Source organism: Amphiura filiformis, chromosome 3, assembly GCF_039555335.1.
Source record: "Amphiura filiformis chromosome 3, Afil_fr2py, whole genome shotgun sequence".
Classification (NCBI taxonomy): Eukaryota; Metazoa; Echinodermata; class Ophiuroidea; order Amphilepidida; family Amphiuridae; genus Amphiura; species Amphiura filiformis.
In genome coordinates, this window is record NC_092630.1 from 6951191 (window position 1) to 6975734 (window position 24544).

At 36.3% G+C, this 24544-nt stretch overlaps 2 protein-coding genes across 2 annotated transcripts; one reads left to right on the forward strand and one right to left on the reverse strand.

Annotated features, from left to right (window-relative positions):
• Window positions 1-377: 377 nt before the first annotated feature.
• On the reverse strand, window positions 378-7323 carry LOC140147935 (EKC/KEOPS complex subunit Tprkb-like). The gene is made up of 4 exons (XM_072169730.1): window positions 7119-7323; window positions 5266-5388; window positions 3079-3252; window positions 378-1601 (listed from the first exon to the last, which is right to left on the reverse strand). The coding sequence occupies exons 1-4, from the start codon at window positions 7269-7271 to the stop codon at window positions 1515-1517; spliced, it is 537 nt and encodes a 178-aa protein (XP_072025831.1). The 5' UTR covers window positions 7272-7323; the 3' UTR covers window positions 378-1514.
• Window positions 7324-7526: 203 nt separating this feature from the next.
• On the forward strand, window positions 7527-11617 carry LOC140147936 (dol-P-Glc:Glc(2)Man(9)GlcNAc(2)-PP-Dol alpha-1,2-glucosyltransferase-like). Its single transcript, XM_072169731.1, is given in 4 exon segments — window positions 7527-7578; window positions 7581-7690; window positions 9389-9586; window positions 10521-11617. Coding segments are annotated over 4 exon segments (1386 nt in total). The 3' UTR covers window positions 11547-11617.
• The last annotated feature ends 12927 nt before the right edge of the window (window positions 11618-24544 follow it).

Sequence of the window (24544 nt, forward strand, 5' to 3'; positions counted from 1 at the left end):
AATCGGAATATGTTATTTCTTCTGAATGCTTCGCATCCAAAAATTTACATGCATGTGTACAGGTAAGTTAGGGAAACTTTAAGTGTTGCACTTTCGTGAACAGCAAACAAATTGCGTGCATACTGCATCGGCATGTGGTATTTTGAACACAGTTTCACGGCCGTGATTACTGAATGTATGAATCGGAAATCTGAATCGGATCGGCCGATCAAAAACAAAAAGGATCGGAGATCGGCCGATTCAGAAAAAGAGGTGATCGGTTCTACACTACCCAAAAAAAACTTTGTCTTCAGGCACTGTTTTTTGAAAATTCCAGATGTGTGTGTTTTCAAACCTAGTACTTTTTGTTTTAAATAAATGAAACCAATATTCAAGACTTGTTTCCATATTTATTTCTCACTTGTATTAACACTGAAACACTAAGATTGCCTAGGATAACCTTGTTTTCAATCTCAGTACTTTTGTGTTTTTAACATAAATAAGATAGATATTCAAGCCTTGTTTCCCTATTTATTTCTCACTTTTGTTTTAACTGAAACACAAAGATTGCCCAAGAAAACCTCCTTGTCTTCAAACACCATCTTTTGAAATTTCCTGCAGATTACTCCTCAAGTACTTTTTTGTTTTACACTTGTCTCCATATTTATTTATAAATATTTTAACTGTTAAAGCTTGTTAACAAAACAAAATCTTTTAGGCACTGTTTAGGCTGTTATCAAACCCTGTACTTTTTTGTTTAATAAATGTCACAATATGGCTTTAATAAATGATACCGATATTCAACACTTGTTTCACTATTTATTTATGCTGTGCATGAAGTGTGAATTGCACTCTTGGTAATCATTTTAGTTGTGTGATGGTGTGGAATTGCACTCCTCTGATTCAAGACCTATTGTCTATTAAAATTAGGTAGAGCAAAATTGATATGATCAAGCAAAATCAGTCGAAAGTTCGAAATATTGATTTTGAGATACAGTCAAACAAAGGAAATAATTTCTTCACTTTCCTGTTGTTTTGGAAACCCTCCAACTGCTTATATCTTTGGAACAAATTGTCCAATTGGGTTTTTTTGCAAAATGTATGCTTTATACTTCAAAGTAGTATGAATCTGCAAGACTGATTTTGCTTGATTATACCACAATTGTCCTAATTATTATAGGCACTTGCCAGTGAGTTACCACCACACATACTCCTGGCAAGGAAACTTTGCTACCATTATAAATGTTATCCAGGGACTGCCTTTTGAGGAGAGAGCAAGAGCATTAACTCTACTGCTCTCTTTAATCTGATATATAGGAGAGTGATTTTTAGCTCTCCTTAGATGACCATTCTCTCCTTACATTCTATTATAAATGCTCTAAATAGCTCTCCTTGAAGGCTCCAGAAGAGTTATTTAATGCTCTCCTGCAAATTACAAAAGACAGTCCATGATGTTAACAATGATGCCACAAGTGCCCAATTCCAATCCTTACTCCTTTAAAAAGTTTTTTACTTTTAATTGTCCCTACTGCAATTCAAGAAACATCTTTGAGTGCTATTCTGCATACTATTGCATCAAGTAGTGATCCTGTTGTCAACTCCTCCTCTGTAATCTTGTATAACTATATCAAGATAAAGAAAAAAGAAAAGGGTTATCAATTAACAATTTCACTGATCTTCATCATACATGTTTGTTGTAGGAAAATGAATGACCATGTTACCATATTCTGACCCAATTAGTGCCACTCCCTAATAAGCGCCCTACATAATTTTTTTTCTGTGCACCTGTACAACTATATTCCATCAAATCTCTGAATAAAAATAGTTTCTAGTTCTAAAAAAGCTTCCAGTTTGAGATTATGATGATTTTTATTTCATATACTCTATTTTAATGTAAATTCATGTTTATAAAATTTTCCCATTTCTTACTTTATTGATAGGTGCCCATGACCATTATAGGCACCCAGAGCAATACTTTGGTTGGATACTGTATTATGAAGACTTCTTTGTGATGGTATTTACAGACTGTAGCTCTTAAAAACAACACCTACGGTATTTCCTCAAAAAAAAAACGCCCCCGGGTGTTGCATTTTCCAAACGGGGGGGCGTTTATTAGAGGTCATTTTTTAGTACGATAACTCCTGTTAAAATCATTAGGTAAGGCCAATTTTGTGCCTATTTTTGCATTTTTCTCAAACATTATAGCGCATTGGTGACAAGTAAGATATGTATATTATATTATAGGGGCAAGGACTGCAACTATTGCACTGAAAATTCAGCAACTCAAGACAAGCAGTTATTGATTTATTGATCAAATATTGGTTTTCCCTCATTTTTGACTGTAACTCCACAACTGTTGTCTGTGCTGAAATAAAATTTCTAGTGCAGTAGTTGTAGTCCTTGCCCCTATAATATACATATCTTGCTTGTCACCAACTCTATAATTTTTGAGAAAAATGCAAAAATAGGCACACAATTGGGCAGGGGTGTAGTACCCCCTTAAAACTCACGCTATGAACAAGAAACACTGACTTTTGGTTCACTTCCGGGTTTCCGATCAGGGGGGGGGAACGATTTTGAAAGTGGGTGATGCAAAAAATTGAAATAATGGCCGCTTTTGCAAAATGAAGGCCCAATTGAAACCATTTGATGGACTATTTTGGTACTATTATTGTGTACAATTTGAGTTTGAAAAAGCCGAAAATTGGTGAAATGAAGCTATTAAAGGCATTTCTCACTATTATTAACTGTATAAATTATGACTGTAAACATTAAGTGTCGGGTGTCCAAAGCAGAAAAAAGGGCGAAAGCAGGGGGGGGTGTCTGAGGGGGGTGTGCTTACTACACAAGATAGCATGGAAATATCAGCATTTTTGAAACATCTTAGTGGAAAAAAGTGGTGGGGCGTTTATTTGACAGGGGGCTACTATTTGAGGAAATACGGTATTTCAATACTTTGGTATCGCGACCTTGCCGGAAAAAATAAACAAATATAAATTAAAGTGCAATTATTGTATTGTTAAAATTGCAAATTTGCATATCTCAAGGTCAATAATTAATTTTATACCAACATCTACTTTAATTTGCTTGACTCCACACCTTTTTAATAGCTTTCTCATCTGTGTAATCTTTAAGCTCCTCCAAAGGTGCCGAATCTCCTTTAATCATTTCAGTCACATTCTTCATTTTCTCTCCATCCGCATCATCTAGCACTACGACCACTACACAGGTATCCTCGTAAGATAAGCCAAATTTTCTGAATGATTCTGTGATCTGCAATGAAGCAAAGGATTTTAAATGATAATTTATAACAGTCCAGCACCCTAATCATGAACATCCTCCAAATATGAATCTGATTGGGAGAGATTCCTAAATTTGTCAATGGGTCAGTCATTTGTATGACCCCCTCCATACTCTTACTCTTACGATGATACTCACCAATGCCCCAGGTGGGGTCAAACGACAAGGAATTGTGTTGTGCTCTTCGAGGACTGCTTTACATGCCACAGAAGTGGTCTTTGATGCTTTGTTTAAATGGAGTCTTGTTGTTGCGTTAAAGGAGCTGGGAGTGAATTCCAGTCCTTAATTGTTCTGGGGTAATATGAATATTTATATACATCCTTATTGACTTGTATTTCTTGAAAAATATTTATATGACTCCGCTTGGTGAGGCGGTGGGTGTGGTAAAATATCTTTTGCACTGGAAGGGCCAGGTGACCCTCTCTGGCTTTGTGAAGTATTGTCAAACGGTCGATTTTCCTTCTATCCTGTAGGCTGCTCATGTGTAAGTCCTTCGTAAGTTCGGTGACACTTGTTTTTCTACTATTACCATATGATAACAACCTAATTCTATTACCCCCACCCCTACTGGTTTACACAAATTACTGTTTACACATAAATAATGTAATTTGCTTTAAATATTATTTAAAGCAAATTACAACAAACTGCCAGTGGAATTTTGAATTTACTAGACTAGACTGTCTTTGGAACCATATTCTGTGTAGCGAAAGTAGGGGAGATTGGGGTTAGTTGGAACACTGGGTAAGTTGAAACATTGTATTTTTTTCTGACACAAAAAATTAATTTGGTAAAATACTGGCACCTAGTAATAGGTATTAGTAAGGGTCATCCACCAAATTAGCAACAGCACTGATGCCCCACCAGTGTTGGCTTGGGAAAGGAATATCTGTTTTTGACTTGCTGACTAATTTTTATACCCCTCAGAAAAGATGCGTTATCTCCATGTTGTTTGAATATTCAGGGGATTATTTTTTGAGTATCATAAGCACTAGTAGTAAGTCCCAGAATAATGTTAAATAAAAGTTTTATTGTATTTCTTATTTTGTGTAATGAACTTTGAAATGTAAAAATAGGCATCGGGGTTAGTTGAAACTTTTGAGGTGGGGTTAGTTGAAACGTGAAAATCGCATAGAAAAATATGGTTAAAAATTTGACTTTTAAAAATTTGTAACATGTTTACCATTTCTTCAATATTGCTTTAATATGGTTAAAAAGCAATAATACAAGCAAAAAGTGCACACAGAAAGTACATTTTATAATATTTTAGGCTTCTCATATTTTTGTCCATGGTGTCACTCGTCACCTTGTGTCCAAAGTATTGACCCGCGCTCCCACATATTTATTTATTCATTTTTTTTCACACTGATTGTATGTTAAAGGGTGCCTTCAAGGGAAGTATAACCCTAACAACACAATAATAATTATTTTGAAATTTTTACAAGCCATGTTTCAACTAATCTTACCCTATGTTTCAACTTACCCCAGGGGTGGGGTTAGTTGAAACACTTTTTTTTCAAATTTTCAAATTGGATTATATGAATAATCATAAGCAGGTCCAATAAAATTTAAGGCTGTATTTGTAGCATGTATGTATATGTTTATACTGATATGGTTAGTGTTTCTTGAAAGTAATCGGTTTGCGTTAAAAAGACGATTTTGTGAAAAATGTTTCAACTAACCCCAATCTCCCTACACAAAATTTATGTTTTATGACTTTTGACATTTCATTGTCACAATTGACAAGTCTTTCAATTCATGTGAGTGTCCTTGACCAGGTTTCGGTGGCCATGAAAAGACTCAAAAGATAAGCTCTGCCCCAGTAATCCCTAGCTATTGTCTAATACTGCTACACAGAGTACACTGTATGATGAAAGTGATCAAATGGCCAACAGATATTATTAAAATGATGGACTATCATTTGAAGACTGAGTTTCTCGGTTTACATATTACCAAATCAAACCTGTTAAAAAGTTTCATATATCTTACATGATTTGTTGGAGATAAATTAAATAAGACTTCTGAGTTGACATTCCTTGTCTTCATCTTCTTGTACTTCTTGTTGTGCATAGCTTTGTTGGTTGCAACTACAATCTGGAATGGACTCAGGATCTGTAATATATGAAATGAAATGTAAATTATGTCATTTTATCATCCAATACAAAAAAATACCTTGGCCATGACTGATACATGCTACCATAGTGTCTGTAATAAACGCTCCCCTACATGTATAAGGCACTTGAAACTTGATTCTGAGTTTAGCGTCCACCGCCCGCGTTATGAATTTTGTGCCGCATTTGAGATGTAAAATCTGAAAATAATTCATTATTTTGCAAATTACTACTAAACCAGAAAGAAAATTTGTTCTGGAAAATTTTTAAACCCTTTTTTTTTGTATTTGAACCCTTCAAAAACTTTAGAAAGCCTTGAAAACTATTAGATGAATCCATCTAAATATTTTAGCATTAAAAATATACAGGTTTTTGACCCTTGCTCTATCCAATTATTTCAATGATACCTTTGGGATACCAGGGTAGACTAGCCAAAATGGTTTTACCAGATTGTTGATGTTGTAAATAATTTAACTAGAAAGACCTAGTTTTGACAAATTGGTGCCAAAAATTTATTTCATAATGTTCTGCATGATTATTATTTTTAATGAGTCAACCCCAATTTCCCCTATCCTCAAATGTAGGCTATACGGAGAGGTTAGTACAAATTGGAGTGAAGAAGACTGGCATGGTATACTTCGGAATACATTTAGTTTGTTTTAAAACTTGAAAAACAAAAAGCAAGATAATTATACTTTTATAATGTTTGTGACATTTAATATATTGCGACTGACGATACCCAATTAGAATGAACAAAATCGCATAAGCATTGGTAAAAGGCCGCTGATAATGAAACCTTGAAAATAATGAATAATGAATAATGAAATAGTTGCCTCATTTAATATGAGCTGAAAAAAATGGGACGCTAAACTCAACATCAAGTTTCAATAGCCTAAAGGAAGACCGAATCAAAAAGACTGGATTGCGTATGTCGTCCTGTCAACCAGACCCAAAATACTGTACTGCGCAGGTCAGCAACCAATCACATCATGCCTTTGTCAAATGCAAACTAGTCCTTTTAATTTGGTCTTCAATTATAATAAGCCCCCCTGCAATTTCAATTTTTTTTGGCTTTAATATATAGTTATATTAAATATAAAATTGACAATGACGTCCCAACTATTTACACGAATACACTCGCATAAATTCACAATGCGCGCCAGTCACACATTATTAGGCCACAAACAGTCAATTTTGAGTTTCCCGTCACATAATTTCTGAAAACAAGTGAGGTAACTTTTTCATTATGCATTATTCATTATTTTTCTGCCTTTCATTATATGACCAACACGCATGTAAAATGTGTTGTTATTTACCGCTCACTCACTTGAAGATGGATGTTTGGCCCAAATGAGATTCAAAAGTATATTAAAAAGAGTCTGCAAGGTTGACAGCAAAATGTATGTTTTGATTTTGATTTTTCCACAAAAAATAAATGGGTTTCATCATTTTTTTTGCAAATATAACCAGTTTTTATCTGTATTTTTTTGAAAATCACAATAATGAATTCAAGTGAGGGTCAGAAAATGAAGTGAGGGCGGGTGACGGGAAACTCAAAATCGACTTTGATTGGCCTTATACACAACACAAAACTTAAACTAAATGCAAGAGCTGCGCTGAACTGCATGCGCGCCATTCTATCGATACATGATAATTGATATTTATAATATGAGTTTGCTAATATTCCAGACTATAATCAACTATGTCTATGACTATTATTTTTAAGCTTACCAGTTTTGGAGATAATAAAGTTGCTTCAATTTTCCCTGCTTCACTAACAGCTGATTTAAGTTCAGCCACGTTTTTGACATCACGAAATAATGCTACTGTTATACTGCTACCGGGAAAGAGTTCTAATTTGTGGCTTTCTTCATGTGAAGTCATTTTAGTTTCACGTGTACTATTTGTATTTTGGCAATTTGTAAACAAGAAGGTTAAAGTTCAGGCAGGTCTGGGTCTCACAACTTGACCCGGGGTCATGTGAAAATTAATAATTTTACATTCTTACTTTTTTATAAAAATAATTATTTCATATATTTTAGAGTTTTCAGACCTTGTTTATTTTATGTAATGTAGAAATTTCATATTTCATACGCTTTTATTTCTGATTTTATGGTACGAGGACCTTTAATTTCCAAGATGGCGGCGCCCACAGGAGTCGAATTTGGGATCGTGTTTGCCCTGTTTTTACCACTTCTTCTATTTTATTCATGAAAATGAATGAAGTGCAATCAACCCCGTACATGGATGAAATTTTTCACGTACCACAAGCGCAAAAATACTGTAATGGTTCGTTTACGGAGGTAAAATAATCAACATTGTCTTTGTTGTTGTACTATTAAAAATTTTATTAATCATGTTTCATGTTATCATGGTTATGTTCAGCAGTGAATTTATTAAGCTTACCCAGTGCCGTACTATTACGCTGACTTTCGTATTCGGCGAGGAGGACGATTTCGACCTCCTGGTTTGTTTACAAACAGAGAGGTAGACAAAAAACCGTTCCGCTTGTCCAAACACTCAAGTATCAGAAGGATGGTCCACAATAGCGTGATTCACGTAACCTGAATAGGGATTAAAAAGCTGTCACGTAGAACCATGTGCTTCTATTGTCCAATTTGCCATCAAGATTTCATATGGAAACAGTTCAGACCCAGTACACGATCATGTCAGAAATTAATATTTTGTTCTGGGTCTGATTATTCGGACTAAAGCTTACCCTAGCTAGCTCGCTCGAGATACTCTAGCTAAAATACAGGTTTACATTTCACTATCTTACATTATCTTGCTTTATTTCAGCTAGAGTGCCATAGGTAGAAAACCTGTCCTGGGTTTTTTCTGAGAACAATACAACAATACACACGTAACTTTGGCAATTCACTCGGTCGGACATCCGGGAACATTGTCCCCTTCGCACAAGCGCGCGCATAGCAACCAGCTCGAGAATGGGGAACTGCACATGCGCACACTGGTTTTACAAGGCTATTTCCCCTTTGTGACGTCAGCCCGACCAAGAGAATATCATGTTTCACCACCTGTGCCGTGACGACTGATGTCATCAAAAACATTTGACCCCCTAGCTTACTGAATACTAACTGCTCTCTATTATTTCACTTCCGCGCTTGGTCAATCGATAGTATTTGATATGGTTGAGTGCATCCGGTGCATGCAGAAATAAAAAGTATAAAATTCCTTTTAAAAGTGATCTGAGGCGACAAAGATGATCCAATACTCCCTAAGCCTATACTAATCGTGTTTTACCACCCATTCCTATACTCGCTGTAGAAAACCTCTGTACAACAGTACAAGGGTATAGGGACGGGTGGCGAAAGACGATTAGTATAATAGTATCAAGCTTTATACTTGTCGTATTTCATAATTGCTTTAAAGTCAAAACAAGATTTGATTTTGAAACTTAAAAACATTGTAGCAACATTCTCATATTTTGGTTTATTCCATTTTCATGACGTTTATCTGTAGGAAAGGCATGTACAAAAGTATAATGTCATGTTCTCCCTCAAATATTAAGGTTAAAATTTCATGTCCCCCATCAAGTCAATCAAAAAATTTTGCATCCCCCCTAAAATCCTCCACAGTGATCGCTCCCTAAGGTAATGGACTTTTCATGAAATATGAAAGATATGACCAGTGTCCAAAATGAAAATGTGGTGTGGGTGGGTGATGAGAAACTCTGAATCAGCTTTCATTAGCCTCGCACGCTGCCACAGTATTTGTATTTAGGTGCAGATGACTCGATTGCATTGCCCATATCGATTGACCAGTACTAGTGGATAAACCGCAGAGTTAAGCATTTACATAAGCGTAAACATTAACAGAGGGCGTATAATAAGAATAAAAAGGACAAAGATGATCAAAGCTATGACAATTTCTGTAAACAACGGAAAGAAACTAACACACTTATACTTCAGTGATAATAATAAAGCAGGAATATTTTGTAATAACCTTTTTTTAATGAACATTGTTTTCCTTTTATTGTTTAGTGGGATCCAAATATCACAACACTCCCTGGGTTATATTTGGCATCAGCTGGCCTCCTGAAACCAATTGCTGAGCTGTGGAACATACAACTTGTAGATCTGTGTACAACAGGGATATTGAGGTTCACCAATGTCTTATTTGCTGCTGGCAATTTATACCTGGTCTTCTCCCTGCTACAGAAGATCCATGTGAAAACCAAGGTATTGTGTATTTGATAATTGTCAATTTTCATTAAAAATTATTCAACTTGTGTCATGCAGCAAAAAAAAAGGATTCCTGATGATGGACTTAAGACTGTATAAATTTAGTTTTTGGTTCTGGTCCCAGCCCGCATCGGTTTTTTTTTGTTTTTTGGAGTACTGCAAATCCATTTTTTTTTTCAATTTTCAAGCTAAATGGATAACTTCGGATTTTAAAGCTCCAGCAACTATGCTGATTATAAAAAGTTATTTTTAAAATAATGTGATGAATCACTGCTATCCCTCAAAACCTTGTAAAAAGTTCCTCATTGTTTAAGGATGACATATTACTATATATAATTTTTTTTAAACCTTGTTTGCCCTTCTTGTTTCATTCCCTCAAAACATGTGAAGTATAAATTTCTGATTTTGCTGTTTATTTATCTGTTGGTTTTAGAAAAGTTCTGAAAATTAATCCCCAGTTTGATCAATCACCACACAAATAAGAAGCTAACCCTGGTTGTACCAGCATCAATTTAAGGGGGTACTACACCCCTGGCCAATTTTGTGCCTATTTTTGCATTTTTCTCAAAAATTATAGCGCATTAGTAACAAGTAAAATATGTACATTATAAATATAAAACCAATATTTGATCAATAAATCAATAACTACTTGCCTTGGGTTGCTGAATTTTCAGTGCAGTAGTTGTAGTCCTTACCCCTATAATATACATATCTTACTTGTCACCAATGCGCTATAATTTTTGAGAAAAATGCAAAAATAGGCACAAATTGACCAGGGTGTAGTACCCCTTAATACTCAGCACTTTAATTTTGACAACTTATTAAGGGATACCACAATATGATGCCCAAATGGTGAATAATTCAAGTTAACAATATGAAAAGTGTGAGTTTAACACTGTTTTGTTCTATGTCTCCTTTTTGTTCTCTTCAGGGAACCAAGAGTTATAAGGCTGTCCTGACAGCAGCGGCTCTAGGACACCTGCCATTGCTGTATTTCTACACATTCCTGTATTACACAGAGTCTGGCTCAACATTCTTCATCCTTCTGATGTATCTGCTCTCCCTCTATGAAAACCATCTCCTAGCTGGTCTCATCGGAGCCTGCGCCGTCATCTTCCGCCAGACTAATATCATATGGGTAGTGTTTACAGCCGGAGTAACATTTTCAAAAATGCTACTGAAAGAAGGACGAAAAACTCAGTCTCGCAGTATCTTTCATTCGATCAACTTGAGCGTTCGAGCGGCTTTGAATTATATATTAAATTTGAACAACTTTCTGTACATGACATTGGTGTTGTTACCATATGCGCTGGTACTTGTGGGGTTTATCGTGTTTGTGATCATTAATGGTAGTATAGTTGTTGGTCATCACAGCCACCATACGTCATGCTTACACCTGCCACAGCTGTTTTATTTCACATGCTTCACAGGCTTTTTTGGCTTTCCATACCTAATCTCATTCAAACGAATCTCCAGGTTCTTCAAGTTCCTCGTGCAAAATCCGATAACCGTCGCCGCTCTGTTAGGTCTGGCGGTTATCTGCGTTCACAACTTTTCGTACACCCACGAATTCCTCCTCGCTGATAACCGTCATTACGTCTTCTACTTCTGGAGGAAGATCTATCAGAGGCATCACCTGATTAGGTATATGCTTATCCCTGGATATCTCTACGTCGGATGGTGTATCTCAGATTACCTATCGCTACAAAGTGAATTCTGGCATCTGGTATATTTTGCTTGCACGGCTGCCGTGGTGGTACCTCAAAGGCTGATAGAGTTCCGATATTTCGTCGTACCGTACTTGATTTTCCGTTTGCACATGCCATTACAGTCCTACTGGAAGATATCACTTGAGCTTTTAATGTACTCTGCCATTAATGCATTTACTTTGTATATGTACATGTTCAAGCCCTTTGTTTGGTCCCATGAAGCTGGGTTACAAAGATTTATGTGGTGAAACAGTAAATAATTAAAATATTGGAAATATCATTATATTCCCAGAGGGAAAGTTGAAGTCTGCAGAGTCAATAAAGGCATTAAGGCAGAAGGAGAAAGTCTATTCGCTGGTGAAGTGATGTAATAATCAGATTAACTACCATAGCAATAGGGTAAAACAATTTTTGAATATACTGCACTTCACTAGTATGTTCACACGGTACCTCTGCATTGAACCATATCATGCTGATCACTCGCACCTGTAAGATTAGTATCTTTGAAAAGAATAATATTGTATAATTCAATCTATGATTGCAGACATGCACAGGTGATGAGTGCAACCTGCTTGTAGTGCAGCACGATATATTCAAAAATTGTTTTACCCTATTGCTATGGTAGTTAATGCGATTATTACATCACTTTCGCCAGCAAATTTTACCTCTTTTCAAACCTGTTCCTTGAGCTTACAATACCAACCAAAGATCTAAAAACCTTTCAAATCTGAGGAAAAATACTAATTTATGTACAAAACATACTTTCATGCACCCCTTAAAATCAAATGGTACATTCCTCACCTTCAGTGAATTAAGTCAAAATGTATGAACTTTTAAGGATATAATCTGTGTGTGTACGTAACGAGTTTGTTGTCTTCATAATCAATAATGTTGGGCTGCCTATTGCTGTTGAAGCAAATTAAATTGTGTTAGATTCTCAACAATATTTTATGGCATGTTGTCATGATTCAGGGCATTTGAATAGTTAATATATTTGTAAAATAGTGCAACATTCAGTGGCAGCAACAGAATTTGGGGGGGGGGGGGTAAACGTGAATTTCAGGGATCAATCAATTTTGTGCAAAGAGTGAAAATTTCGTAATTTTTGGTTTTTACTGGGGGAAAGAGTTCTAACTGGGGAAAAGTTTCCCCACATCTCCCTCACCTCCATAATGTGCCCACCTTGGTCTGGGCGGACATTTTATAAATGAATTTAGAAGAGCAGCAACGACACCACTTGCATTACATTCCAGATGTTAAATCTACATCATACAATGTATGCAAAATTTGAGGAAAAATGAATGAGTCAGTTTTATTTTAGGGCCATTTGTTTTTAACTGGTCTTTACATGTAGCCCTATGGAGAGAGTGCCCGTTGAGGGCGCTATAACCCACATTTTAGGAACAAAAATGTGATTAAAAAAACTGACTCGTGCGAATTTTCTAAAATTTTCAGAGTACCGTATGTATTATGAACATGTAGAAATATAATAAAGTAATTGCCCTACCTGCTCTTCTCCAACAAAATAAAAAGTCCTATACCTCAATGATAATGAAACCTAGGTGCCAGCCACTGCCAAGATTGTCTTGTGAAATGGAGTTGATTTTTTAAATAGTCTCCAAACAGTTGTGTGTGTCACAATGATATATTGAAACCATTGAGGGGTCAGAGCCAAATGGACCTAAGTACATTTTTAGCCATAATTATTTTTTTAGTACCAAAACAATCCTTACAACACTGGGCACCTTATGATTGTATCTAATAGGCATATTGAAGCTATAGCCACAGAAACTGTTATCCGTGGAAATGATAAGCTGTAAGTGCAACGTAAGGCATGAAATGTGACACGATCAAGGGAAATGAGTCGGATGTCGCTAATATTAATTTTGAGATATTGGCAAAGAAAGTGTTAAAATTCTTTTGTTTTATATTGTTTTCAGTGATTGATAAATTGATGTAACTTCGCAAAGAAAAATGGTATCAACATGGGAATTTCAGTTTCTAAAAGCTCTAAATGTCCTCTTTAGAAACATTTGTAAAACTCATTTTGGACCAGGGTCGACATGTGACTCATTCCCCTTGATCATGTCACAAATGTGTGAGAGCCAGAAGGCCCTAAGAACAAAAAAAAGCCTGCATCATTAAGTGACATTTTTGTACTTAGGGCCTTTTTGGCTCTGACCCCACAATGTATAACTGCAAAATATTTAATGTAAACAAGTTAAACATTTGATATTGAACTCTTGCCTCTTGTAATTGGACTTTGTGGCTTGGGACCAAGTTTATTAGCTCATTGTCCCATTGAACTTTTCAACTGGGACAGGGCAAGGCTTGTAAACATATTAAATACCGGTAATGACACGAGAACCCGTCCAAATATCCCAGCCTTAATTTAATTTCACATATTTGCAGGGTTGTAGCCACAGTGGTCGGCACTGGTTGGCAGTAACCAGTACTCAGCCTGACCGACCAGCACTCAAGGGAATTATAGGTCTTGCCGACCAGCAGTAAAATGGCAAATTGTTCTCAAAACAGCTGTTAAATGCCACTACTGTCAAGAAATTAGCATTCTGATTCAATTTTCTCTTTACCGGCACTAAAATTTGGCTAGCTACAACCCTGCATATTTGCAACTACTCTATATCAATTAGGTTTAAGCAGTACATTCCTTTGCTATGGAACAATCAGGTACACTGCAATGCATGGTGAGACACTCCCTTCAGCTGTTGTAGGTTCAAATGACTAAACAGTAGATAATAAAGGTGTGTGACCAGATTGACAGCTCCCCCACCTTCCGCCCCATACATAACCAGCTCATAACTCCTTCGCGCTCAAATTAGTTTCCTTTGTAGTGTGAACAAAAAGTTGTGACTATAATGAAAGCCAGATAAAAAGAATTTATCGCGTCTGATGTCACTGTCAATTGCGATCCTTGATTGGTTTACATAGGTTAATAGCGCGTAAAAGGAAGGCCGATTTATCTGGTGCCGATCGGAGAAAAGGAATAGCAGAAAATGGCGAAAAATTACGTACTTTTACAAGGCAAAAAGCAACATTTCTAGGCCTGCATTGTTGACATGGTGCCTTTGCGAAAGAAAGTTTCCTACTTTGTCAGCATCACGACACTTGTAAACAAACCGTGCTCAAGTTTGATTGACAGATGATGTCAGACGTGATCAATTCTTTTTATCTCTGTCTTTCATTATACCACCAGAAATATGTGACCTGCTCTCACAAAATGAGCGTTAGGCGCGTGAAAGTTGATTCCGAGTTTATCGTCCCCCGCCCGCGTCACCTTTTGGAAACCAAAAACACCCGCGTCAAATTTTCAAAAATGCCAAAATAATTCATTATTTTCAAAGTATCTGTGTTTTCACCAGTTTTAGCAATTGGAAACATATATTTTTGTTTGTAAAACATATAAATTCATAACTTGGAAGCAAAACCAGGCTCTTTTCTAACTTTTCTAGTCCCTACCCATATTTAGGTCAATAATGAAATCTGATGAAATAATGAAAAATGAAAAAGTCACCTCACCAACCCGGGGAAAAAAAAGGGACGATAAACTCGGAATTGACTTTCATGGGCCTTAAGTCGCAAGTTGGTAGTTCAGAGACATCCTGGCTTCTGAATTGTTTGCTGCACACCTGTACAAGCCAGTAGCAGGCCTGAGTCCTTTGTGAATGGCCCATTGTACCCCCATTCACAAAGGACTACAGAATACTATTGGCTTATACAGGTGTGAAACAAAGAACACCCAACGCAGCAGCCAGGACATCTAGAAACTACCAACTTGCGACTTTATGCTCATTTTATGGGAGCTGGTCACATTGGTACTATTTTATTGGGCATTGTTATATTTACATTTTTGCTTCTAATATCCAAACAGCTGGAACAATATAACTCAAAATTTAGAAACATGTTGTTATTATAAATGTAAACCTCAATTTAAACAGGAAGCCCCGCTCGGTCAGTTCGCCACAGAAGAACTGGCTTACACCTGTTACTTTGATGACAGATAGAACAGAATTTACATGGATAAATTTTATCCTTGACTAATTCCCCAACGAACATGAACCAAAAGTGGGGCTTCCACTTTAAGATAGAAAATACAACCTGCACAACATTGACATAAATCCAGTACTTTGAGCTAGGTGCTCTTCATCCAAAAAATGTTGCACTGATCTCAATAGGGGACCCCTACCCCCCACCCTTTGTCTACAGTCTTGAGCTGCAGATTTTGACCCCATACATTTTACCCTTACTAGCCCCAGTAACCCCCTTATTAGAAGTATTTTAGAAACCTTTACATCAAAGGCAAGCAGCCAAAATTTAGCATTTTTTCAGGCCAAAATATTTACCCATTTAGTTTGATCAATAAATGCATTTTCCCCTCCTTTTATTTCAAATTCTATGCTCAAAACTTTGTCCCTTTTCATTTCAAGGCTTGCCACCCCCCCATCCAAAAATTTGACTCGCTCTAATCAAACCTGGAACAAGTCGCATTTTTGACATTTCATGATTTGAATAAAAATGTAAGCACTAGACAATAAGCTTTAAAATGATACCAAAATTATATAAATAGCATCAATAACTTTCAAGATATGGATAATAAATAAACTTGTACTTTTAAGGATTTGACCCGGGGCATTTGAAGTCCCAGTCAAATAGGTCTACCATGGGTGAAATCAAGAATTTCGAAATCATCTTTAAAGGCCTATACCTCAAGAACATGTCTGGCGACTTGTTTCAGGTTTTGTTGGAGCTGATTATCACAAATTGTCGTTGGGCAGGAAAACCCTCCTATGTGTCATTGGCCCCTGAACATGTTTAAAGCAAAACCTCTTGTATGTAACCTATTGGCAGTTTTGTTTTAAACATGTTCAGGGGCCAAAAGCACATAGGAGGATTTTCTTGCCCAGCGACGAAATGTTGTTCCCAATTACTCATTGCCTTTTAAAATCAAATACTGATCAATGGTTATTGAATGAGCCTTTTTGAGACATGGCAGATGATATTCGCTGTAGAACTAATGATGTGATGTAATAGTGATGGGTCTACACTATTTTGGAATGTATTGCCCTGCACTAGATGTTATGCTGTCAAAGAACAGGGATAAAGACCTGGATCGTAATTCTATAGTAATTTCATATTATGCTGAATCCCTTGTGTATGTTTCACACGCACAGGTAAAATTAGTGTTTTTGAAAAGAGCAGTATCGTATCCAATCTAGAATTGCACATCGATAGTATTATGACACAGGAGATAAGTGCAGCCTGCTTATAGTGCAGGGCAATACATTCAAAAATAACGTACATGTCGACCCATCGCTATGGTCATTAATCCTATTACATCCCTACATCTACAGTGAATAAGATTGTATTATCTGCTGTACAATGTTAATAATGTTAATAAGTGTTTTGAAATTACTAGAATTTTGCCCTCTTTTAAAATGATACACCATACATTAAAAAAGGTTAGTTGATATATGTAGCTCCTTCCACCTGATCTTAACTTACAAGTACTATATATGATTTTTCAGGGCCCCCGTATCTTGTGATTATGTTTGTGATATTGCATCCATTTCTCTGATGTGTTTATTAAATGATATAGTTACTAGTTCGCTGGAAGTACGAGTAACTTAAGGCTTTTCATTATAATGTGATTTTATATATCACAATAAGGCCAAAAAAAAAATTGTTGTGTTGCCCTCAACCGTCCTACCCTAAATCCTGAAAATTCAGGGTCGTAATTTTTTTTTTTTTTTTTTGAATGATGATTTTTACAGATTTGTTTAAAAACTCAATGTTTTTCACTTAATTAATATTTTATTGTAAGACTAGTCTTTAATTGTTGTCTAACAGGTATCCAGAAGTCAAAATTGACAAATGTCCCTAATTGAACAAGCATTATTTAATATTTGAGGGGATTTTTAAAAACTGAAGGTTTAAAAAAAAAAAAAAATAATAATAATCCGACCGTCCTACCCAAATTTCGCATTTTTCCACTTGAGGGCAACACAACAATTTTTTTTTTGGCCTAATTATTATCCACACATTCCAAGAAATAAATATTCATTGTTTAAGTGAAAATACTTGTACTTTTGTGTAGTGATTTTAAACCTTGTATAATAAATTATAATACCAAGGGTCTGAAAGAAGGCAAGCAACAATGCCATATCATGGCAATATCGGATATCAACAGCAGGTAGATCACACAAACCATCAAATATCAGCAGTATAGCATCAATAACCTATCGATGAACTACCTGATATCAGAAATAGATTGGCACTGGTGGACTCAGTAGTATCAGTAGTATATCATGCATTGATAAAATACCTGATATCAGCAGTAGAAAGGCCGGTAATATACTTGATATCAGAGTAGACAGTAGATTTTCTCTACTGTCTATGATATCAGCAGTAGTATATAGAAACAGCATTTGATAACGTACCTAATTTCAACATTAAATAAGGCATTGATAAACTATTTAAACAACTAATAGATATGACATAAATCTGCCTGATATCAGCAGTAGATATGGCATTGATAAACTAGGTGATATCAGTAGTAGATATGGCATTAATAAACTAGCTGATATCAGCAGCAGTAGATGTGGCATTGATAAACAACCTGATATCAGCAGTAGATGTGGCATTGATAAACTACCTGATATCAGCAGTACATAAGGCATTGATTAACTACCTGATATCTGCTGTAGGTGTAGCATTGATAAACTAGCTGATATCAGCAGTAGATGTGGCATTGATAAACTATCAGCAGTAGATGTGGCATTAATAAACTACCTGATATCAACAATACATAAGGCATTGATAAACTAACTGATATCAGCAATACATAAGGCATTGATAAACTAACTGATATGCGCAACTGGTACATAAGGCATTGATAAACTACCTGATATCAGCAGTACATAAGGCATTGATAAACTAGCTGATATCAGCACCACATAAGGCATTGATAAACTAGCCGATATCAGCAGTAGATGTGACATTGATAAACTACCTGTTATCAGCAGTAGATGTGGCATTGGTAAACTACCTGATATCAGCAGTAAGGCATTGATAAACGAGCTGACATCCGCAACTGGTACATAAGGCATTGATCAGCACCACATAAGGCATTGATAAACTAGCTGATATCAGCACCACATAAGGCATTGATAAACTAGCTGATATCAGCAGTAGATGTGGCATTGATAAACAACCTGATATCAGCAGTAGATGTATGTGGCATTGATAAACTACCTGTTATCAGCAGTAGATGTGGCATTGGTAAACTACCTGATATCAGCAGTACATAAGACATTGATAAACTAACTGACATCCGCAACTGGTACATAAGGCATTGATAAACTACCTGATATCAGCAGTAAATAAGGCATTAATAAACTAGCTGATATCAGCAGTAGATGTGGCATTGATAAACTACCTGATATCAGCAGTAGATGTGGCATTGATAAACTACCTGTTATCAGCAGTAGATGTGGCATTGATAAACTACCTGATATCAGCACGACAAAAGGCATTGATAAACTAGCTGATATCAGCACCACATAAGGCATTGATAAACTAGCTGATATCAGCACCACATAAGGCATTGATAAACTACCTGATATCAGCACCACATAAGGCATTGATAAACTACCTGATATCAGCACCACATAAGGTATTGATACACTACCTGATATCAGCAGTAAATAAGGCATTAATAAACTAGCTGATATCAGCAGTAGATGTGGCATTGATAAACTACCTGATATCAGCAGTAGATGTGGCATTGATAAACTACCTGTTATCAGCAGTAGATGTGGCATTGATAAACTACCTGATATCAGCACGACAAAAGGCATTGATAAACTAGCTGATATCAGCACCACATAAGGCATTGATAAACTAGCTGATATCAGCACCACATAAGGCATTGATAAACTACCTGATATCAGCACCACATAAGGTATTGATAAACTACCTGATATCAGCAGTAGATGTGCCATTGATAAACTACCTGATGTCAGCATTACGTAAGGAATTGTTAAACTAGCTGACATCCGCAACTGGTACATAAAGCATTGATAAATTGCTTGATATCAGCAGTACATAAGGCATTGATAAACTACCTGATATCCGCAGTAGGTGTAGCATTGATAAACTAGCTGATATCAGCAGTAGATGTGGCATTGATAAACTACCTGCTATCAGCAGTAGATGTGACATTGATAAACTACCTGTTATCAGCAGTAGATGTGGCATTGATAACTACCCGATATCAACAATACATAAGGCATTGATAAACTAACTGATATCAGCAATACATAAGGCATTGATAAACTAACTGATATGCGCAACTGGTACATAAGGCATTGATAAACTAACTGATATCAGCAGTACATAAGGCATTGATAAACTACCTGATATCCGCAGTAGGTGTAGCATTGATAAACTAGCTGATATCAGCAGTAGATGTGGCATTGATAAACTACCTGATACCAGCAGTAGATGTGGCATTGATAAACTACCTGTTTTCAGCAGTAGATGTGGCATTGATAAACTACCTGATATCAGCAATACATAAGGCATTGATAAACTAACTGATATCAGCAATACATAAGGCATTGATAAACTAACTGGTATGCGCAACTGGTACATAAGGCATTGATAAACTAGCTGATATCAGCACCACATCAGGCATTGATAAACTAGCTGATATCAGCAGTAGATGTGGCATTGATAAACTGCCTGTTATCAGCAGTAGATGTGGCATTGGTAAACTACCTGATATCAGCAGTAGGGCATTGATAAACTAGCTGACATCCGCAACTGGTACATAAGGCATTGATAAACTAGCTGATATCCACAACTGGTACATAGGACATTGATAAACTACTGGTATCAGCACCACATAAGGCATTGATAAACTATCAGCAGTAGTTGTGGCATTGATAAACTACCTGATATCAGCAGTAGATGAGGCATTGATAAACTACCTGATATCAGCAGTACATAAGGCATTGATAAACTAGCTGATATCCGCAACTGGTACATAAGGCATTGATAAGTTACTGATATCAGCACCACATATAGACTATGCCATAGTCGAATTTTATTAAAAATATGTTATTATTAGTCATGATGAACCCATTTCGTTGAACTCAAAATTATACTGATGTTTATTAAAATTAAAGTATTCAATAGTAAAATGGTCATAAAGAGTTAAAAATATCAGACGATTAGTGAAAATAAAAGTAATTGAATGCAACATTATCTTGCATAATTATAACGGCTCACTTTAATACTGAACAATTCTGATTTTGGAATCTACCAGTTTATTAATAGCGAACCCCGATAATTCACACTTGGGAAGCTAACAAACAGAGGGAGTAGGGTGACTGATCAGATGTGAAAATCTATCAATTGTGCACACATTAATTAAATCAGAGTTTTAAGCTTAAATACAATATCCAGAGTATGCACAATGGGCAAGTGGACTACGGTGTAGTCTACACCACATAAGGCATAAACTAGCTGATATCAGCAGTAGATGTGGCATTGATAAACTACCTGATATCAGCAGTAGATGTGACATTGATAAACTACCTGTTATCAGCAGTAGATGTGGCATTGATAAACTACCTGATATCATCAGTATATACGTAAGGCATGATATCCGCAACTGGTACACAAGGCATTGATAAACTACCTGATATCAGCACCACATAAGGCATTGATAAACTAGCTGATATCAGCACCACATAAGGCATTGATAAACTAGCTGATATCAGCACCACATTAGGCATTGATAAAGTAGCTGATATCAGCAGTAGATGTGGCATTGATAAACTAGCTGATATCAGCAGTAGATGTGGCATTGATAAACAACCGGATATCAGCAGTAGATGTATGTGGCATTGATAAACTACCTGTTATCAGCAGTAGATGTGGCATTGGTAAACTACCTGATATCAGCAGTACATAAGGCATTGATAAACTAACTGATATCCGCAACTGGTACACAAGGCATTGATAAACTACCTGATATCAGCACCACATAAGGCATTGATAAACTACCTGATATCAGCACCACATAAGGCATTGATAAACTAGCTGATATCAGCACCACATAAGGCATTGATAAACTAGCTGATATCAGCAGTAGATGTGGCATTGATAAACAACCTGATATCAGCAGTAGATGTATGTGGCATTGATAAACTACCTGTTACCAGCAGTAGACGTGGCATTGGTAAACTACCTGATATCAGCAGTACATAAGGCATTGATAAACTAGCTGACATCCGCAACTGGTACATAAGGCATTGATAAACTACCTGATATCAGCAGTAAATAAGGCATTAATAAACTAGCTGATATCAGCAGTAGATGTGGTATTGAAACTACCTGATATCAGCAGTAGATGTTGCATTGATAAACTACCTGTTATCAGCAGTAGATGTGGCATTCATAAACTACCTGATATCAGCACCACAAAAGGCATTGATAAACTAGCTGATATCAGCACCACATAAGGCATTGATAAACTAGCTGATATCAGCAGTAGATGTGGCATTGATAAACTACCTGATATCAGCAGTACATAAGGCATTGATAAACTAGCTGACATCCACAACTGGTACATAAGGTATTGATAAACTACCTGGTATCAGCAGTACATAAGGCATTGATAAACTAGCTGATATCCGCAGTAGGTGTAGCATTGATAAACTAGCTGATATCAGCAGTAAATGTGGCATTGATAAACTACCTGATATCAGCAGTAGATGTGGCATTGATAAACTACCTGTTATCAGCAGTAGATGTGGCATTGATAAACTAGCTGATATCAGCACGACAAAAGGCATTGATAAACTAGCTGATATCAGCACCACATAAGGCATTGATAAACTAGCTGATATCAGCACCACATAAGGCATTGATAAACTACCTGATATCAGCACCACATAAGGCATTGATAAACTACCTGATATCAGCACCACATAAGGTATTGATACACTACCTGATATCAGCAGTAAATAAGGCATTAATAAACTAGCTGATATCAGCAGTAGATGTGGCATTGATAAACTACCTGATATCAGCAGTAGATGTGGCATTGATAAACTACCTGTTATCAGCAGTAGATGTGGCATTGATAAACTACCTGATATCAGCACGACAAAAGGCATTGATAAACTAGCTGATATCAGCACCACATAAGGCATTGATAAACTAGCTGATATCAGCACCACATAAGGCATTGATAAACTACCTGATATCAGCACCACATAAGGTATTGATAAACTACCTGATATCAGCAGTAGATGTGCCATTGATAAACTACCTGATGTCAGCATTACGTAAGGCATTGTTAAACTAGCTGACATCCGCAACTGGTACATAAAGCATTGATAAATTGCTTGATATCAGCAGTACATAAGGCATTGATAAACTACCTGATATCCGCAGTAGGTGTAGCATTGATAAACTAGCTGATATCAGCAGTAGATGTGGCATTGATAAACTACCTGCTATCAGCAGTAGATGTGACATTGATAAACTACCTGTTATCAGCAGTAGATGTGGCATTGATAACTACCCGATATCAGCAATACATAAGGCATTGATAAACTAACTGATATCAGCAATACATAAGGCATTGATAAACTAACTGATATGCGCAACTGGTACATAAGGCATTGATAAACTAACTGATATCAGCAGTACATAAGGCATTGATAAACTACCTGATATCCGCAGTAGGTGTAGCATTGATAAACTAGCTGATATCAGCAGTAGATGTGGCATTGATAAACTACCTGATACCAGCAGTAGATGTGGCATTGATAAACTACCTGTTTTCAGCAGTAGATGTGGCATTGATAAACTACCTGATATCAGCAATACATAAGGCATTGATAAACTAACTGATATCAGCAATACATAAGGCATTGATAAACTAACTGGTATGCGCAACTGGTACATAAGGCATTGATAAACTAGCTGATATCAGCACCACATCAGGCATTGATAAACTAGCTGATATCAGCAGTAGATGTGGCATTGATAAACTGCCTGTTATCAGCAGTAGATGTGGCATTGGTAAAGTACCTGATATCAGCAGTAGGGCATTGATAAACTAGCTGACATCCGCAACTGGTACATAAGGCATTGATAAACTAGCTGATATCCACAACTGGTACATAGGACATTGATAAACTACTGGTATCAGCACCACATAAGGCATTGATAAACTATCAGCAGTAGTTGTGGCATTGATAAACTACCTGATATCAGCAGTAGATGAGGCATTGATAAACTACCTGATATCAGCAGTACATAAGGCATTGATAAACTAGCTGATATCCGCAACTGGTACATAAGGCATTGATAAGTTACTGATATCAGCACCACATATAGACTATGCCATAGTCGAATTTTATTAAAAATATGTTATTATTAGTCATGATGAACCCATTTCGTTGAACTCAAAATTATACTGATGTTTATTAAAATTAAAGTATTCAATAGTAAAATGGTCATAAAGAGTTAAAAATATCAGACGATTAGTGAAAATAAAAGTAATTGAATGCAACATTATCTTGCATAATTATAACGGCTCACTTTAATACTGAACAATTCTGATTTTGGAATCTACCAGTTTATTAATAGCGAACCCCGATAATTCACACTTGGGAAGCTAACAAACAGAGGGAGTAGGGTGACTGATCAGATGTGAAAATCTATCAATTGTGCACACATTAATTAAATCAGAGTTTTAAGCTTAAATACAATATCCAGAGTATGCACAATGGGCAAGTGGACTACGGTGTAGTCTACACCACATAAGGCATAAACTAGCTGATATCAGCAGTAGATGTGGCATTGATAAACTACCTGATATCAGCAGTAGATGTGACATTGATAAACTACCTGTTATCAGCAGTAGATGTGGCATTGATAAACTACCTGATATCATCAGTATATACGTAAGGCATGATATCCGCAACTGGTACACAAGGCATTGATAAACTAGCTGATATCAGCACCACATAAGGCATTTATAAACTAGCTGATATCAGCACCACATAAGGCATTGATAAACTAGCTGATATCAGCACCACATTAGGCATTGATAAACTAGCTGATATCAGCAGTAGATGTGGCATTGATAAACAACCGGATATCAGCAGTAGATGTATGTGGCATTGATAAACTACCTGCTATCAGC

Coding starts and splice junctions, on each gene's coding strand:
- LOC140147935 (XM_072169730.1), bottom strand. CDS start 7,271: ATGACTTCACATGAAGAAAGCCACAAATTAGAACTCTTTCCCGGTAGC. Junction 5,389..7,118: donor CTTTATTATCTCCAAAACTG/GTAAGCTTAAAA, acceptor CATATATTACAG/ATCCTGAGTCCATTCCAGAT. Junction 1,602..3,078: donor ATGAGAAAGCTATTAAAAAG/GTGTGGAGTCAA, acceptor ATCTTGATATAG/TTATACAAGATTACAGAGGA.